The sequence below is a fragment of the Lissotriton helveticus genome, chromosome 5_1 (genome assembly GCF_964261635.1).
Source record: "Lissotriton helveticus chromosome 5_1, aLisHel1.1, whole genome shotgun sequence".
NCBI lineage: Eukaryota > Metazoa > Chordata > Amphibia > Caudata > Salamandridae > Lissotriton > Lissotriton helveticus.
In genome coordinates, this window is record NC_136065.1 from 437,529,207 (window position 1) to 437,549,284 (window position 20,078).

General features: G+C 40.3%; 1 protein-coding gene across 1 annotated transcript in view; it reads left to right on the plus strand.

Moving 5' to 3' along the window:
* LOC144754622 (inositol 2-dehydrogenase-like) overlaps positions 1-20,078 on the plus strand; it is a 190,528-nt gene that overhangs the window by 60,161 nt on the left and 110,289 nt on the right. The window contains exon 4 of the mRNA XM_078642640.1: positions 18,087-18,157. Within this exon, the coding sequence (XP_078498766.1) occupies positions 18,087-18,157 (71 nt within the window). The remainder of the gene's footprint in view (positions 1-18,086; positions 18,158-20,078) is intronic.

Consider the following 20,078-nt stretch of genomic DNA (forward strand, 5'->3'; position numbering starts at 1 on the left):
TGAAATGTTGAAAATCAAAATGCATACAGCATGTCTGTGTTCGAATGTGATGGCAGACTGAAGTGCTAAAATACATAACTTGGGTGATTTGTCTCATTTGTCTATATACACACACTGTTATAAACATGACAAAACCTGTAATTGATGAAAGGAAACTTTGCTGTCTCTTAATTATTCACACAGATACACATGCACTCATTCTCATATTCAGTACTGATTCCTAGAACATCATTATTTTGCTATTACCTATACCACATAGGTAATTTATTCATGTGAATATAAATACATCTCTTGAGTGCTCACTGAGCAGAAGCATGGGGTGCTTTCGCTGCATTCGGAAGTGAAAGAATAAGGTAGTTCAAATCTCATTAAATTCTAACAAATATAGTTGATTGGTATGATTACACTCAGTGGCCTAGCACGGCAGTCTGGATCCTGAGAACTGCTCCAGGAATGTAGATACCACATACCAAGTTGACACAGTTAGTTTTGTTTCTCTAGGCACTCCCCAAAAATAATTTCCAAGGTGATCTTGCTGCAGAAGTAATATATTGTTAAAAAAATTCTTTAATAAATATTTGAAAGTTTTTTTCTGTTTTCCATAAATTTAAAAAAAATTTACCAGATGTTCGTCTCAGTAACATATAACCAACAATTGTATTGCAGGTATGCCGCTTATGTTGAAACTTCAAAGCATACTGGAGTGCAATTTCAGGATGCCAGCACTTCCCACAGTGTTTCCGCAGATGCCGCCAGATTGGATTTCTGACCTTAATTTGAGTATTTATGTCAAATGAAATTGCATTCCTTTATGCTTTGAAGTTTTAACATAAACCTTGATTATGCCTGTGGAATCGATGTTTCCTGTATATGTGACTGAGTGGAACATTAGTGACTAATGAGTGGAACATTGTTGTAAATGCACAAAAGTAAAACAACATTTTAAGAAATTAATTTTATGGATGACTAGAAAAAAAGTTAAATCAATCGATCAATAAGGGGGTTTAAAGCGCGCTACTCACCTGTGAGGGTCTCAAGGCGCTGGGGGGAGGGAGGGGCGCCTCTGGTCATCCAAAGAGCCAGGTCTTGAGGCTCTTCCTGAAGGTGTGCAAAGTAGGGGAGAGTCTGATGTTGACTGGGAATTCGAGAGGCTTTGACTGCAATGTAGGAGAAGGCTCTTCCACCCGCTCTGGTTCTGCGGATGCGCAGGGTTTCTGCTAGGATGAGGTCGGCGGAGCAGAGGTTCCTTTTGGGTACGTGGAAGAAGACTCATTCTTTGAGGTATTTGGGTCCGATGTTGTGGGTGTTTTGTAGGCGTGGGTGAGTAGCTTGAAGGTTACTCTTATCGAAGGGCAGACAGTGGAGGTCTCGCAGGTGTTGGGTGATGTGCTCATGTCGTGGGATGCCGAGGACGAGTCTGGCCGCGGTGTTCTGGATGGTCTGGATTTTGTGTAGCAGGGAACCATATTCCTCGCCTAATTAATACTGGTTATTATATTTGACAAGTGCCTCGAGAAATCAAAGTGTGAATATAGTTAAAGACACTAAGGGGGGCATCTGGTGCAGTGAGACTTTCTGCACCAGGCTGATTCTCTATATTTGAACGCACCAGGTCCTATTAAGCGTAGAAGAAGTAATCACCTGGGAGAGAGAGTGTTTTGCAACAAAAAATGTTTCGCTATATTTTTAATACCATAGACTACTGTTTGGATAAATCGCTGATATACCACTAATCTTATCAGGACCAGCACCTGACCCTTCCCTTTAACGCCATGGGACAAGGTGACAAATGTCTAAACTTTGGTGTGTACCTCTTTGGCATACCAGTGAAAACTGCTGTAGATGAAAGGATAGATAATTAATAATGATAAATAATTACACTGTTTTGCTGCCACAGACTCGGCCTTCTGGGGCGGCTAATGGGACTCATACATTCTTCCCAGTGAAAGATGGTTGTATAGTACCGATAGATTGGCACAAGATCATGATATTGCAAATGTCCTGCAGATCATCACTTTTTATTTTTTCAATCGTATATCAAACGCACACACTCGGAAAAGGATGATGTTATTGTCTTATTGTATTTTCAAAATAGTAAACATCAGGAAGACCTAATTAGAATGACTTCAAACAGATTGAGAGTGTAGGGCTATCTCCAACAAATGCAGTTTATGAGAAGGGGAAAAAGAATACTGCTGAGTGAAAGCATTCAAAAAGTTAGTTGACGGTATCAAAAGTGAAAGGATGCAATTGCAGGTAGATTCCTGTAATGTACATGGGAAATGACGGGGAAACAACGTTACACCGCGTTCGTTACAACGCATGCTTTTACCCCGCATGCCGTTGCAACGAAAATGGCTTGCTGCAGGGGGTAAAAGGTGTTGGATTAAGCTCCAACACCTTTCCTACTGTTGCACTGACTGGAGTTGGAATAGTAAATTATACTATTCCAACATCCAGCGCACCCCCCAACAGCAAGTTGGAGTAAAAAATTGCATTGCAACGGCATGCGCAGTAAAAGCATGCATTGTAACGTCATACAACCGGAATGAAGAGACTCTCTGTGGTAGTGGTAAAATAGTGATCACGCTATAGCAAGCTCTTTACTGCTGTGGGAGCTTTTCTGCATTTGACATTTCATAAAAGCTCATCCCTCAGGTGGTATTATGTATGTCTTAACTTAACTCATATAGTAGTAATGGGTTTGCATGAGAGACCATTTGAAATGAATGACCTGCCACAGATAATACATTTCTTCTTACAGCTGTACATGATGTTCGACTTTTAGATCGATACGCTAATTTTTTATCTAGCATTCTCTCCTCATTCTAGGCTTTTGATACTTCCTTTATAAGATGCTTCCCTTATAAGATCTGGCTGAATTACATTCTTCCTTCTTCATGCGTTGTTTCAGAATCTGACCACTCATACCAACGCTGTTGTTGGAATTAACCCCATGTTAGATCTGCCTTCAACTTTATGTTCAGGCAGCAGGACAGCATTCTTCCTGTCCTTTTAACAAGCTTTGGAGAGCATAATTTAGTGTATGGGAGCGATTAAGCTACAGACTTTGGAATCTGGGCATCTGGGTTCAAACTTGGTTCCAGCGCTTGACAGGAAATTGTGTGCTTCTTGGGAACTCCTGTTGTCTCCATTTGCCTACTATTGTAATCATCTGTAAAATGTATTACAGTTGTTAGTGAAATGTAAAGTCATTGTTAAAATCAAATATGCACAACCCTAATTGATGTATGTGATCCCAAACAGCTCTGTTGAAACCTAGGTAGGTTCACACTGTATAAATTGCAAATACAAACCTATGGAATGAAGCAGCCAGCACTGAATGCCCCCTTGGTAAGAGTGAGGAAGCAGCCGTGGCAAGGTTAAAACATGTGTATTATCTTTAACTAGGAACAGTATGAGAGCCTAATTGTTATGGGCTGTTCTGGTATGTACGCATGTACGATTCTGCTTTCATTTGAAGTACTGGCTACCATATTGATTGATGCAAACAATAGAACAAAATAGCAGATTCTGATTGACAACAAGAGACCTGCACATATGCATATGCTTAAAATGTACCTTCTATAGATTGATTTTTATTGAATTTGCATTTTCGGATAACATTTCGAATCCTAAGTGTAGTCTTTGAATCACTCACGGGCGCATATCCAGTGGTAAAAGTAAAGTGCTCTTTTCATCATGTCTATCACCACTTTAACAGCTAACTGACAGGCCCATCCCCGTCTTAAGGAGCTACCCCTTGGTCCAGTTTCATATTGCAGACTATCTCATTCCCTTTGTGTATTTGAATTTTCCTACAGCATGTTACTTATTGGTTTACCAATCTCCTAGTGGTGGTTACTCGTCTGATTTAGCTTCAATGGCCAGCAAGATACCTTCCCATGCAGGCACCGATTCACCTTTAGCACCTCTTCCTCTGTCGCCTGAAGAGCACTTAGTGCCTCCGTGCCCCATTTCCTTACTTCTTGCAGCCAATTTTTGGCAATTTCCATCCCATTGGTATATTCCTTTTGCATAAAATGTACTTAGGGCAGCGGGAATTCTGCCAGATTTCTTTAAGTCATTAGTATTTTCCAAGAGGTGAAAATGAGGGTTCCTTCGGGCGAATCATGGAAGTTGGTGCTTCGAATGTTGTGGACACCGACACAATTGGACGTTTGTAGAAATTCACAAAACAGTGCAATGATCTTTCGGGCATATATTACATTACAAACCACTCATCGTTAATGTAGAGATATGTGTTTCAACAGCCTTAAGCACCTTACATTCAGTGAAGGTAAAAAAGGAAAATGTATGTCGATTTGCATCTTTATCCTCATACTCTGCCTGATGATGTTACACTATATGGACAATAAGCAGGTGTTGGGACATGCTTTTATTCCAAGTAAATCTATGAAAATCAGAGTCTGGGGTGAGCAGAGGATAGTCAACACACATTTCAAGGGCCTTGAATTACTTTTGTGGTTGTGTTAAAAATGAGCCTGGGGGAACCATTTACCTATGTTAATATAGCAAATGCAGCATATTGCCAATACAGACTTTACAATTATAAGACCTATCTATAAAAGAACAGGATTATTTAGAATGGTTAAGCAGATTATTATTAAGCTTCATGTTAGGCCTAAGAGTGGTTCCATGGGGGCTCAGCAAACTTGGTTGTTTGATAAGAAAGCACACTAAACTAACATCTTTTAAGTTTAAAAAAGTAAAGTTTATTGAGGTATAATCATCAGAAGAGAAAAAAAAAGAGTGAGCAAATACAACAAAAGGTATACATACAATATGATATGAAAACATAAGATTATACAAGAAAGCATGGTTACATCATTTGATAAGAGCGTGGAAAAAGGAGTGGAGAAAAATACAGAATTATGAAACAGGTCTGGTTACTCATTAAAGATACAACAACATATTACTAATAAATATATTCAACAATGCTGATATCAGAAAATAGAATGTCAAGGAGGTTTTAAGACTTCCTGTGCAGAACTGGCAAGTGCATGGGAAATTTTAGCATGACAATCAAGAAACTTCGTAACTGGAGACCATATTTGTGAACGTTTTACAGCAAGAGATAGAGAGTATACATAAGCTGTGTCCAATCTATTGTTGTGACAAACCGCATACCACCAAGCCTGGAAAGATAAATCAGATAGGGATTTCCAGTGTTTGGTAATCTGCTGAAATGCAACTCCCAAAAGTAAGTGCAAAATGTGCATGTTTATATGAGAATGAGACCAATCATCAGAGAGGGAGCCCAAAAATATTTTAGAAAGTGAGAGGGGTATCGGTGAGTTAAAAATGGAGGCAATCTGTCTCCAGACACCTGTCCAAAAGTTGTGTACATAAGAGCAGGTAAAAAGCATATGTTTTAAATCAGCATGACCAGCAGGTATTAGGAGTATCGGCATTTATCTTGTGAAGAAGGGCAGGGGGAAAAAGTAATCTGTTGTATATAAAGAAAAGCGTTTGTGTGGCTGCCCTAGAGGATTCTCATATCTTGAGGCAAATTTTGTTCCATAAAAGGAGGGGAAAAGTTACATCCAAATAACGTTCCCAATCTAGTTCCACTTTAGTTTTGTCTCTAGGAGATTTTGAATTGCGTAGACCAGTATATATGCTTGATGTTTTAGGACATGTTCTGAGAAATTCACGGGAAATATTAAGAGAGGAGTTGGACACAACGGGAGTGTGAGCAGTTTGAGCAATAACTAGGCTTAATGCCGTGGCGAGCAATTGATATTTATTGCTAAATGAGAGAGGAAAATCAAGAATAATTTTGGCCTGGGAAAAAGACAAGATTACATCATTATGGATAAGTTGATTAACCAGATAAGACCCTTTTGCCTCCAAGATTTCTAATATATGGGTTTGACATTAACCAGTATGTGTTTATTATGCCAAATAGTGGATTGTAAAAATGAATCATTGTCAATGCAAGTGCCCGATATAAGTGGACTTAATAGTTTATTAGTGTATTGAAAAATAGAGTTAAAAAGTTTTTGAGGTTTCCGAGTAAATGATAAATATTCCCGAAAAGAAAAGGGGGTACGAAATGAACGCTCGAGTTCAGGAGAGTCAGATGAAAGGTCAAACAGCCAGTGAGATGATTGATGTAAAATGCAGGCTTTATGATAAGTAGGAAAATCAGGGAAATTGACACCACCTTCCAGTTTAGGACGAATACGTTTTGATAATGACATGCGGGCCACCTTTTTATTCCGAAGAAAAGATGAGAGTAGGGAATTAATTTTTTTGCAAAACGTTTGAGGTATGGCAAATGGGATATTAGAAATGGTAAAAAGAACACTTGGGGCTAACATCATTTTTATTGTATCCAATCTTCTCCACCAAGAAAGATATAAATGGTGTCATTTGTCTACCAAGGAGGATATTTTCAAAGAACGTTTATCAAGATTAATGGAGATTGAAGATTAAATTGAGGTGGAGAAGTACATACCGAAATATTTGATATTATGGATATTCCATTTAAAATTGGCAGTTTGGAAATTACCTTTAAAAGTGAATTTAGTCAAGGGTAAAATGTTGCACTTATTATTGAGTTTATAGCCGGAAACAGTAGAGTAGGCCTTTGTTTCTTGAAGGAAACTGGGAAGGGAAGATAGGGGTTGTGAGAGAAATAACAGGATGTCATCTGCATAGGCAATTTAAAATGAGAGTCTCCAGAAATAAATCCAAAGATAGCTGGATTTTGGCAAATCTTTGATTTAAAAAAGTTTGAGGGCCAAATTGAATAAAAAGGGGGATAGGGGAGAACCCTGTCTAACACCTCTACCCAAGGCATAATAAGAGGAGGTAAGACCATTTGCAACAATTGCCGCATTAGGAGAGGAATATAAAAGAGAAATTAGGTTAATGATTTTAGGCCCAAAACCAAACCATTTAAGAGTTAAAAAAATAAAAGGCCAAGAAACTCTGTCAAATGCCTTTTCTGCATCTAAAGCAATGGCTGCTAGAGATTCAGAAGCGTGAGATGAAAGGATGTCAAAGAACAAGTGTGTGTTATCAGTTGGGTTTCAACCTTTCACAAAACCCAATTGCTCTCTACCCAAGTGACTAGGGAGAAATGATTCTCATCGAATGGCCAGGGATTTTGAAAAAAATTATAATCAATATTCACTAATGAAGTGGGTCTGTAATTTTTACAGAAACAGGAGTCTTTATCCTCTTTGGGTATAAGGCAAATTAGGGCTTCCAAAAAGGAACCTGAGGAGATTCCTATGTGTGAAAAAGAAAGTAATAACTTTTGTAATTTAGGGAGAAGTAACTCGGAAAAATGGAGAAAAAACTCAACCGTTAAACCGTCAGGTCCTGGGGCTTTGTCCTTTTTAAGTGTGAATAACGCACTGTGTAATTCTTTTAAAGAAATATCAGACTCCAATAGATCAAAATTTAAGGAGGTATCAAAGTATTTGTTAATGGAGGAGTGATGTTCTGAAATGGAGCTATCTGCAGGCGAGGAAACAGGAGTATATAGAGATTCGTAAAAGCTGTAAAATTCTTGCAAAATCTCAGAATCTTTGTATTTGGGTAAATGTTGGTCATCAAGTATCGATTCAATGTTGAACTTATGTTTTTTAACTTTAAGATAATCTGCCAGCATGTTCCCAGATTTATTTTCAGCTAAGCAATCATCTGACCTAATAGTATGGTAGGAATATTCTAATATCTTTATCGATGAGAAATGGTCTGTAGCTTTTTTGCGGGCAGTCTGGCATTTTTGGAGACAAAATTGATAATAAAATCATGAGCTGTAGCTTTAAAGGCATCCCAAACCATGTGAAAAGGGAGAGCATCTGATTCATTACATTGAAAATATTCTTTAAAAAAAAAGTAAAAGGTGGAGGTAAATGCAGAATCAAGCAACAATGAGTTATTAAATCGCCCAACGTCAGGGGGCAGAAGATGTATGAAGTATGTCTAATGAAATAGACACAAGGACATGGTCAGAAATCAGTATAGAACCAATTTCTGCAGACAGTATGGATTAAGTGATATTATGAGAAATAAAAATGGGATCTATACGTGATTGTGTTTTATGAACTGGTGAAAAGTAAGTGTATTCCCTCAGGTAGGATGACCTAATCGCCAAGCAACTGTTAGGTGTCTATGTTGAAAGGAGTGTAGAAATGATTTATGTGATTTAGAGGGTATGATGGAGGTTACAGAGTTTCGGTCGATAAAGGGATCTATAATCTGATTTTCATGAGAATATAACATCAATTTTTGTTCAAGATGAGACCAAAAAAGGGAGTCATTCGTAGTAGGTGCATAAATATTGAGTAAAGAGAGAGGAACCTTCCCAATCAATAAATCTGTAAATAACCAACGACCCACATCATCATTTCCTTGAGAGACAAGTTTGACATGGAGAGATTTATGACACAATGTAATAACAAAAGAAGAGTCACCACCCAATCTCTTTTCAATTTCAGGGATTCAGATTCTGTAAGGTGTGATTCTTGAATCATTGCAATGTCTGCTTTCAATTTACATAGGTGCGTTTAATCGGTGAGTGCAGACATCGGACATTCCAAGTAACAATATTTAATGACATAAACGAATAATTTAAAGAATTATTTGAACTAGACCAGTCAATAGAATAACTGGATATAAAGAAGACCACAACATTATGTAAATGAGTAAAGATGTAACATGGAGAATAGAAAGAGTAAAAACAGAGAAAATTCAAAGAGTGTAGAATTTGAGAAAAGCCAAATAGTTAAATGAGATTTCAAGCGAGGAAAGGGAGAAGTTAGAAAAGGAGATAAGGCAACATAAGGTAAGAGGAGTAGAAAAAAAAAGAACAAACACATACCCATGAAAATCCAAATATGAGGGTGGGGGGTGAAACCACATGGAAGAACGGTGTATCCAGATCTCACGGAGGGAGGCACAGGGACGACTGGATATTACATGGTACGAGACAAGAGGATATACATGCAACGAGGATGCCTACAGGAGAAAATACATATGATTGAACTGCGAAATGGGAACACAACAAACATAAGATATCAGAACAACAAGAAACAAAAATGATTTAAGAGAACAGAGTATAGAACTTGAAGATATGGGAGATAGAGAGAACAACCTTTGGTTATATTTATAGTCCCTGAAAAAAGCAAAGGTTACAGAGATGTTATAGTTAGTCTCACATTTCACTCGCACAATGCCTGTGAAATTCAGAAGTTATAGTAACCTGAGCTAACTATAACTTATGTCCCCGCAATGCACTGTGTATGTTCTCACATATTACTTAATCGAAGAGAACCACGTCCTGGACAATCTCCCAATCTGGCTTCAGAAGCAACCCCAGCACCGAGATTGCACACCTCGCCTCCACCTACAACATCAGTTAGTTCCTCGACCAAGGCAAAACTGCAGCCCTCATCCTACTGGACCTCTCGTCCGCCTTTGATATCGTCTTCCAATGCACCCTAATCAGGAGAGTCCACTACGCCGGCATCTGCAACAATGCCCTGTACTGGATCCACTACCTCCTTAATGGCTGAACACAGCGAGTCAGACAACCTCCGTTTCTCTCAGAAACTACACAGATCAACTGCTCCTCCCTGAGGCCCACACTCTTTAAATTCTACATGGCCCGCTATGTGGCCAGAGTCAGAAATTATGAACTCAACATTGTCTCCTACGCCTTCGGCAGCTAGCTGATGCTCTCCCTCACCCACGAACCCACAGCTGCCAGAATCAGCTTTCACATCGGGATGAAGGCCGTTGCCACCTGGATGAAAGAGAGCTGCCTCAAACTCAACTCAGACAAGACTGAAGTATTCATCCTGGGACCCGGCCCCTGAGCCTGGGATGACTCCTGGTGGGCCGCCAGCCTGGGAACCCCTCCCACCCCCACGGACCACACACGCAACCTTGGCATCATACTGGACTCCTCGCTCACAATGAACTGCCAGATCAACACTGTATCCTCATCCTGCTTCGACACACTCTGTCTGCTTCGAAAGAAATTCAGATGGATACCAACAGAATCCAGAAAGACGGTCGCCCACGCACTCATCACCAGCAGACTCGGCTACGGCAACACACTCTATGCCGGCATCACCCAGAAACAGTTCAGAAAACGACAGAACGTTCAAAACGCCACAGCCAGACTGCTCCTCGACATCCCTCGCCTCAGCTACATCACTGAACTCCTTCCCGTCTCCACTGCCTCCGAGTCAACAGGAGAATCACCTTCAAGCTCCTCACACATGCCTACAAAGCTCTCCACAACGTAGAACCAGCATATCTGAACCACCGCCTCTCATTCCACATACCCGCCAGACAACGTCGCTCCGCCCAACTTGCCCTGGCCACCGTCCCACAAATCCACAAGACCAGAACTGGAGGAAGATCATTCTACATCACCGCAAAGACCTTGAACACCTTGCCCCTCCATCTCAGGCAATCCCCATCACTGACCCAATTCAGAAAGAATCTCAAGACCTGACACTTCTACTGAGCCTTTACGCTCAAACGGATCAGCAGCCCCCACAGCACTTTGAGACCCTCACATGTGAGTAGCCGCGCTATACAAACTTCTGATTGACTCACTGATGACATCTCAAATGAATTCACTGATGACATCATCCACTGAGAGTGCGTTTTTAAACATTTATGAGTGTAAAACATATATACCAAGGTAGAGCTACAAAAGTTAAAATAGTATACTTTTCATACTACTAATGAGTGATCCTATTTTTAACATATATTATGTAGGTGGCTTTGTGACTGTGTTTATCCATGTGTGAGTGGGTGTCTGAGTGCTTGTATGGGTGACTGTTTTAGCGAGTGATTGGGTGTGTCAATGGGTGAGTGACTGGCTGTGTGAGTGGTTGTAGGGTGGGTGAATGGGTGTGTAAGTGACTGTATAGGTGAGTGAGTGGGTGTCTGAATGGCTGTATGATTGAGTGACTGGCTGTATGGGTGAGTAAGTGGCTGTTTGAGTGGATATTTGGTTAAGTGAGTTGGTGTACGAGTGGCTGTATTGTAGAGTGTGTGTGAATGGATTTATGGTGAGTGAGCGGATATGTGAGTGCTTATAAGGATGTGTGGATGGGTATATAACTGGTTGTGTGAGTGCTTGTATGGATGAGTGAGGTGCTGTGTTGAGAGGCTATATGGGTGAGGGAGCGGGTGTGTGAGTACCTGTATGGGTGAGTGTGTGACCGAGTGGACCTATGGATGAGTGAGTAGGTTTATGAGTACTTGTATGGGTCTCTGAATGGGTATGTAAGTGTTTGTGTGGGTGTGTGTGTATGATATGCTGTATAGGGGTGAGAGTGGTACTGTGGCTGTTGTCATCAGTGATGTCATTTGAGATGCCATCAGTGATGTCACAGACCATTTCTTGAGTCATGTATTATGTGCGGTCATAAGCAGTGTATTGCCGGGGCGTAAGTTATAGTTAGTTCAGGTAACTATAACTCCTGAATTTCACTTTCACAATCTGAGCCTAACTAATTGTAACCTTTGGTATTTTTCAGTGAATTTCTATTCCATTTCTTAACTATAACGTCCCTGCAAACTTTGTTTTTTTCAACATCAGGGCATACAATTCCGCTCAGTTTGCAGATTTCGGCAATTCTGCGTTCCGCAGAGAATGCGGAATTACCGATAAACTTAGCAGTTGCAACAGAACGGTATTTTTTGTCTGTTGGCACGCTTGTCATGTAATTTCTCGCATGTGCACATGACAAGACTTGACTGCCGGTCTCCAGCATCCGGGTAACCGTCTGCAGCCAAAGGGGAATTCATCCCCCAACCAGTATTACACCATGAAGCCCCTTCGCAAAGTGGACGAGGTCTCAGCAGTCCCACTGTGGAGGACTTACTTGTCACAACAATAAGGATTCTTGATCCCCAACGACCCTCGGCAGCCAAAGGCAGTTCATCCCTCTACCAGTAATGCGTCAGGAGGCTCCTATGCAAAGTGTTTGTAAAAGGGGGCTGGCCTCCAACTTCTCAGCAATCCGGCTGTGGGGGACTTACTTGACGAACCAAAAGGGGGTTTTGGCCCCTGCAACCACGTTTCAGCAATCTGTCTGTAGGAGACTTACTTATCTCAATAATAGGTTCTTGGCCCCAAATGACCCTCAGCAGCTAAGGGGAGTTTATCCCCCTAACAGAAGTACGCCAGGAGGCCCCTGTGCAGAGTGGTTGAGAAAGGGAGCGGGGCCTCGACGATTTCTCAGAAGTCCGGCTGTGTAGGACTTATCGCAACAATAGAGCTTCTTGGCCCCCAACGACCCTCAGCAGCCAAGAAGACTTAATCTCCCAATCAGAAGCTCGCCAGGAGGCCCCTTTGCAGAGTGGCTGACAAAAGGGGGTGGGACCTCCTGCGATATCTCAGGCATTCATTACCAAATAGGGGAGGGTCCCACGCAGCCCACTTCATTGTGCTGATTTCTGACCCGGTGACCCCATCCCCTGCGACCAGGCCTTTAAAAAAAAAAATCTAATACAGAAAGGGAGCAGTGCGGACCGCTCCCCCGGCTGATTTCGTCCCCAGGGGGCCCATCACCTGGAACCCAGCCTTGAAAAAAATATATATTTTAATACAGGAGGGGGCCGTCCGGCCATGGTTCTCTGGGTACCCCCAGGGCATGAAGTCTGCATTGGTACCACAGGGGGTACCTCGCTCTGCGAGAGCTAATGTGATCAGGAGATTTCAGAAGGGGACTTGAAGCCCCGCTCATCATTTTCATTGGTCGCGTCAGCGTTTATGCGAAACGCGGGCTTCCCATTGAAAAGGATGCTTTTTAGTCACCGCCCTGTCTCTCTTTTGGACGACGTATCAGGACTGGGTCTCAGCTTTACGGCTGTCGTGAAGGAATTTCTTATCTAAAGGGGGTGTGTTATATAAACAAGCCGTGAAGCAAAGGATCCAGGCCGGATGGGCCATCCAAAAAGGAGACAGGGCGGTAGCATAATGACGACAGTTTCCCCTTTCTTCTGTTTCTCTTACACTCTCACAGCAGTGCATTTTTATCTTTTATTGATGACACGGCGTACCTTCAGTGATGCCACTCTCTTCGCTGAGTTTATTTTTGCATCAAGCTTTCACTTAAAGTGAAAGCGCGATGCAAATGTAAACAAGCGGTTGCCTTTCGCAATGTCGAGAACTTGTTTTATTTAACTTCCACTCTGACAGCAGTGAATTTTTATCTTTTATCGATGTCACGGCATATCTTCAGTGGTGCCACTTTTTTCCGCTGTGACAAAATCATGAGAGCATGTGATAAATTTGTTGATAAACATTTCCTCTCCATGGGTAATGTGAATTCCCTACGATTTTGACTGTTCTTGCAGGCTTTTCACCTGCCACACTTGTGGAAACCCCTTTGTCCACTCAGCCAACCACCTCCCCGACTGTGTGTGTTCACATAGCTATGTACAAGATGGTCTTTTCAAAGATTTTGACTAATGATATGTGACCTGAGGGTATGGTGACATGATGTTCCCAATAATTTGATCTGACCAGACCAGGTGCCAATTTTTGGTAATAATTTATCCTAATGTACCTGATTAGTTATTGTACGTGATGATCAGTCTCACTGTGTGTGGATCTTGTGTTTTCTTCTCTTTCTGGTAGGCCTTCTTGAAGACTTGGTATGGGTACCCTCTTGCTCGGACTCGGAAGTGTGGTTATGCACGCTTGTTTAGCCCGTAGGAGCTCTCTATACGGGATACTCCACTTCAGCTTATTCGGGTGATGGCTACTGGCGTGGAGAATTCTATTGCCTGCCTATCTCTTTGTGGAAAAGACTAGTTTGTATCTTGCTATCGATTACCTTGACCGAGACGTCAAGGTAATCCATTTCCGTTTCATGTATTTTGTTAGTGAATGACAAATTCAGGACCTTTCCTAATATTTATATATATATATATATATATATATATATATATATATATATATATATATATATATATATATATATATTTAGCATCAAAGGTTCCTTTTCACAGGAAAACACCGCACTCCAACAGAGTTTTATCTTTCAACGATTTATTTAGTGCAATTCAACACCATAAACCACCACCAACGCGTTTCAACTGATCCACAGTCTTGCTCACGGTATGTGAGTCCTTCATTACTTTCACTATTTAAAGATTCCCAACATGTCATTTAAGAGGCGTTGTGGGAGCTATAGTTACAAAACCATATACAAGTTACCAATTTCGACAAAAAGAGTGATTATTTACAGTGCAGATTGATTTTCTTATTGACTAGATTCCATGTCAGTATTCCATATTATTCCATAAGAAGGGGCAGTTCAGTACACATTACTAGCTTTTTCCAATTTAAATAGGGTTTTGGCCGATTCAAATTATAAAGGAACTTCTAGCAACTTTGCTAAACAGTGCAGCTCTCACGTCCCGTGCACCTTGGCTTGTCTGGTGGAGGCGGATGCTGCTGCGCAAGCCCAGTAAGTGGCTGCTTTAATATTCAATTTTCAGGTATATTGTCTTCCCTTAACGCACAAAGGTGAATTCAGGAGCGCCTGTACATTAAGGACTGAACCCCCCCCCCTTCTTAGATTCTTAGTTAAATACCGCTTTCAACTCTTTACCGGTTGTAGTTTGGGGGAAGTCATAGGCCGGCGCCCTTTGAAGTGGTTCACAGCCTCCATATAACACAATCTCACCTGAGGTCATTGGGTATTTTATAGATTGGATCTCATTACTTACTATGTCTCACTACTACTTAGGGATTGACCAAATCCCTCGTTTCGCAGTTCTGTTTGTAATCCGTTTGGAGAGGAGGTATTAGTTGAGAACTACTTGGAGCTCGGTAACTTCTCAAAGGTAAAATTAAGACTGCTTTTTATTTTAATTTTTTATAAAGCTGGCCTCACTTTTGTCCATTTTTTACTTCATTTTTACTGCTTTATTTAACAAGCATTAAAAATGCAATAGGTCTCGCCTTTCATTAAGTTAAAGCTATTTGCCTTGCTATACAATACCATTAGCAAAGCAAATGGCTTTAACTTAATCAAAGGCGAGACCTATTGCATTTTTAATGCTTGTTTGATTTGATTAACCAGACTCTTACTTGGTGAATCACATAGGGATTTAGCTTTTCTGAATGTAAGGGAAGGATATTCTCCTACATATTCTCTCAAATCATCATCACTCCTCAAAACTTCCCAGAATTTTTTCAGACTTTTCCTGAGCTCCTAAGCTTGACTGTTTTACTTGTTGATGAATCTAATGGGCTCTTTTTCTTTCTTGTCTTTGTTCTTGGGAATAAGCAACTCATGTTGCTTGAGTTTATCAACCTTAGAAGTGGCTTGATTAATGATGGCTTTGCTGTAACCTCATGCTCGAAATATCTGAGTCATAGTGTCTTTTTCTGTTTGATAACTCTCCTCGGTACTGAAGTTCCTTTTGGCCCTAAGTAACTCACCAAAAGGAATGCGGCAAATTAAATTTGTGGGGTGGCAACTATTAGCGTGTAACAGGCTATTACCAGCCGTGGTTTTCCTAAATAGTTTGCTTGTTATTCTCTCGTCCTGGATCTCCAACTTTAGGTCCAGGAATTCAATGGTGTTGGTATTGGTTTCACTTGTGAAATGCAAGTTCAGTGAGTTATTGTTCCGAGAGGTCACAAACTCCTGTGCCTGGGTTTCAGTCCCTCTCCAGGTGCAGAAGATGTCATCAATGTACCTCACTCAGAGGACGACTTGGTCAATGAATTGTCTGGCATTACTGACAACTTGCTTCACCCACCAGCCGAGGTAAAGTCCTGCAAAGCTAGGGGTGAAACAAGTTCCCATCACCGTTCCCTGGGTCTGTCTATACATCTTGTTGTCAAACAAAAAGAAATTGTTTTTGAGGCATATCTGGACCGTCTCTAAGAGCGTTTCTGTATGGGGAAGGAAAGACAAAGATCTTCCCTTCCGAAATTATATACAGGCATCAATGCCCAGATCTTGTGAAATACACGTGTACAGACTACTCACGTCTATACTCATAAGTAAGTAGTTCCTGTCCCAGGTGATATCATTAATGATTCTAAGAAAATCACCTGTATCTTTAACGAATGATGGCAAAGATTGGACAAGTGGCTGCAAAAAGTGATCCACGTACTTTCCTCATATTTATATATATATAATGTGTGTAGATAAAAAATGGGGGGCTTTTGGAACCTCCACAAAAATGTGCGTGCCACTATCCCGGGAGCCACAGGAAACCAATACCCATATGCACCCTAAAACTGAGGTGTCATTAAGTAAAAAATGTATGTGTGTGTGTGCACGTGTGTGTATATATACATATATAGATGTGTGTGTGTGTATATATATATGTGTGCATGTGTATATATGTGTGTGTGTGTATATATATATATATATATATATATATATATATATATATATATATATAAATGTATATATTATAGAGGATAGAGGGCCTTTGAGTCAGCTCTTTAATGTGGTTGGTCTGTGTGGAGTGTGCCATTCATGCTCAGGATCCAGCCAAGACCACTTGCTTCATGGGGTAATGGTTCAGGTCACATCAGTCCTGTGTTCTCTTGATATGTGAATGACTCAATTTTTTAATCACTTGTGTACATCATTCTAAAAATGATTACTCTTCAGTGTCTGTGCGGGTTGGCCAGTTTTCAAGTTTTCAATTTTTTCTCTTTTTATAGTTCCCTTTTCATTTTTTTGCTTCTCTTTCTTTGAAAGTTTTTTAAAAGGATACTACAGCTTTCCAGGCAGTACTAATGGGTTGCTTGATTGCCACTCATTTCATCTTCAATGTTTTGCATCCCAGGTGATCTTTTCCTCTAAACCAGGAGACCATTATGGAATGCTTTTGCCCATAGCCTATCATTGTTTTACCTTTCCAACATGGCCAATACATTTGATCTAAATATGGCCACCATGCTGGAACTTTAAAAACTACACTATTTACTATACCTCTGCAAGTTGGGAACCCACTGCTGTGTTTAGTTTTGTTCTTTGCAAGCATGTGCCCACCCTGGATCGACAGTTGCATGTTTTCTTTATTCAACTTGTGTTCTTTTTATCTCACAACTTTTGTTGAGTTTGTGTTTGTTTTTATTGTGGTTGTGTCAATGGTAGCATGAAGTAATGAGTTAGTGGACACAAAATGCATTATTGCCTGTCAAGCCAGACCTATTGGCATTAGCAATGCTTCTTGGTAATGCTGTAGTTTAACGAGGATGGAAAAATAAGCGTGTTTTGTGCCTTTAGCATCTTGCTAGTGGTAATGTCCTTGTTATTCTGAACAAATGCTATAATAAGCAGTGCACCCATGCTTAGTCGATAGTTAAAATTATGATTGCACTTCCCAGAGCAGATAATATCCGGGGTCTTGACGTTCTATGTTTAAAACATGGTTTTTGGTGTACCAGAAAAGGTTCAGCAGCAAATCTCAATCAATTCTACGAATCTTTTATTTCATCCATTTACTTGATTTACTGTCACTTAAATTATGAACAGTATTTGCACTGCATGTGCTTTCACAAGGCTCCTGTTATGAATATCTTAAATGTAATATATAGTTTCATGAACTTGTACTGCTCAACCTTTTCTGTGCAGCCATTGTTAACCTATGTACAACTCACCTGTGATCTGACATTTTGCATACACGAGAGAAAGTCAAGGTCCCAGTTTCCTTTTTGTTAAATTCTTACTTTGTTAGTAAGCTGCAATTCTGGAGACCTACGTTAAAGTCTCTTGTGTGTATGGGCATTGTGACTGCATAGTCCGCTTTTAAAACTGATGTCCTGTTTGGCTTTGCCCCACCATTGTACAGATGCTTCCAAAGGCTATGTGGAAGGTTTGCCTCTCAGCAGAAGGACAGAAGACATTAAAAGAAAAATACTACACCTCTCTGGTTCGAATGTAGTGAAATAGCCAACAATTTTTGATCTCTGGAACAGAGTTTGACATTTTAAAGCAAATTGTTTAGCTTCTTGGCTTAATACAGGGAATGTATACCTAAATCTCAAACCAGGGTCTATATATCACAACGTTTTTTTTTGTTATTATTTTCAGAGTCTCTGGAGTACTTGTTTGTTCTCCTCCAGAAGTGGCTGCTGATATAGTGATCGATGCTTTAAGAGCCGGTAAGGGATATCAATGCACAATAGATAAATGTATTTATAACACTCCACATCCCCCTTTTCCACTGAGGGTGGCTTTAATTCATGTTGTGGCTTATTAAATTGCAAATTACAATCACAGCAGATCCTACACCCAATTAATAATGTGATTCTTGCTTATAAAAAAAATTACCAACAATCCAACATGTTTTCTAAAAACGTGTGACATTCCTATAAAGCTTATATGAAAAGCTATCTCTGGAATCATGCATTTAAGCAATGTGATCCCTGATCAGCTCAAGTCTTTTAAATCTAATTTCGTGAAGAACAATTTTAGCTTGCCCGATGTCCTAGTTCTGTTTTTCCTTCAGTACTATGGTTGTCAAATTGTAAGGTTTCAGATAGATTGTATTGTGGAAGACAACATTTTTATAAATGTTTATTGTATGAATGCAAATTTACCTTCTATTGCTAACATTTGTTTTCTGGAACTTAATACTCTCTGGGTGTGAAGGGCACTGAGCAGGAAACGCTTGGGTGCATGCTTGTGTTGTTGCAGACTTGATGTTTAAAACATACTTTAATTGTTGCCACAGGCCATTCACTCTGTGCCCAGGTCGGTATTGGAGAGAAGCTCAACAAAGCTTAGATTATAGAGCCATAACTCAGATACCCAGATTCTCAATAAGAAAGAATCTGGATTGCTGAGAAGCTGCTCAATCAAAAGTCATGACCAGAACAGAAACACGAAGGTCTTGTATCTAGAAGTAATTGGTTGAAGAATCCTTTTGCTGATCAAGGGACATCCACTGATGTCATGCAGGGCTTGATGGAATGTCCTCGGAAACCATCATGGTTGGAGGATACTGAGCTCCTAGAGAGCTTTTTAAAGCCAAAAATCCAACAAAAAAAGTATGGGTCTGAAAACATTTGTATCAAGAAAGTATTCAAGTTTTACTAACCGTTTAGAGCAACTACTGGTCCTTTTGTGCTCTTTCTGCCATGTGACCGGAAGAAGAAACTAGACACAGGCAGCCTGATTCATGAAACGAAAATCGGCTCGCAAAGGGCCAGATTCTGAGAATCTGGCCCTTTGCGAGCGCAATTATTGCATTTGGGATTCATCATCCCAAATGCAATATTCGCTATTACAGAATTCGCTATTGTGCGAAGAATTGCATTTAAGGAATCTCTATTAGAGATTCCTTAAATGCAATTCATCAACCAATTTTAAATTGCAAATTCGCAATTTCGGGCCGCTATTTACCGAGAGGTCAGACCTCTCGGTAAATAGCAAAAACTTAGGAAAATGCTTTTAAAAGCATTTTTCTAAGTTGCATGTTGCACACACACATGTCCTTTGGACATGTGTGTGCGCAACACCTGTTCCAATTTGCATTTAAGGGGTGCTACAGGGTGTCCTTTGGACACCCCTGGCACCCTTTAAATCGCTATCTTATTTGCGAGTAGCAAATTGCTACTCGCAAATAAGGAATACTCCCCATTCATTCCTATGGGCCTTTTGGCCCATAGGAATGAATGGGGAGTTATTCCTTATTTGCGAGTAGCAATTTGCTACTCGCAAATAAGGAATGTGTAGGAATCGCTATTAATTTAGCAATTCCTACATGAATACCGTTTTGCGAGTCTCTAATAGCGATTCCTTATGAATCTCTATTAGAGACTCGCAAAACGGTACCTTGATGAATCAGGCTGATAGTCCCTTGTCGTTTGTCACAATCAGTATAAGATAAATCTGTGCCTCTCATTTCCTTTTCATTAGCTTCTTGTTTGAACTTCAGGTCGAGATAGGTTGAATCTAATAGGAGTGTAATGTTTGTCAAGCGGTTAGTGGTCTAATATGTCCTTCCAATGTAAAAAAAACATATACATGTCTGTGTTTTCGTTTCAGTCACTCAACATCTTATTTTCTTCCCCAATTGTG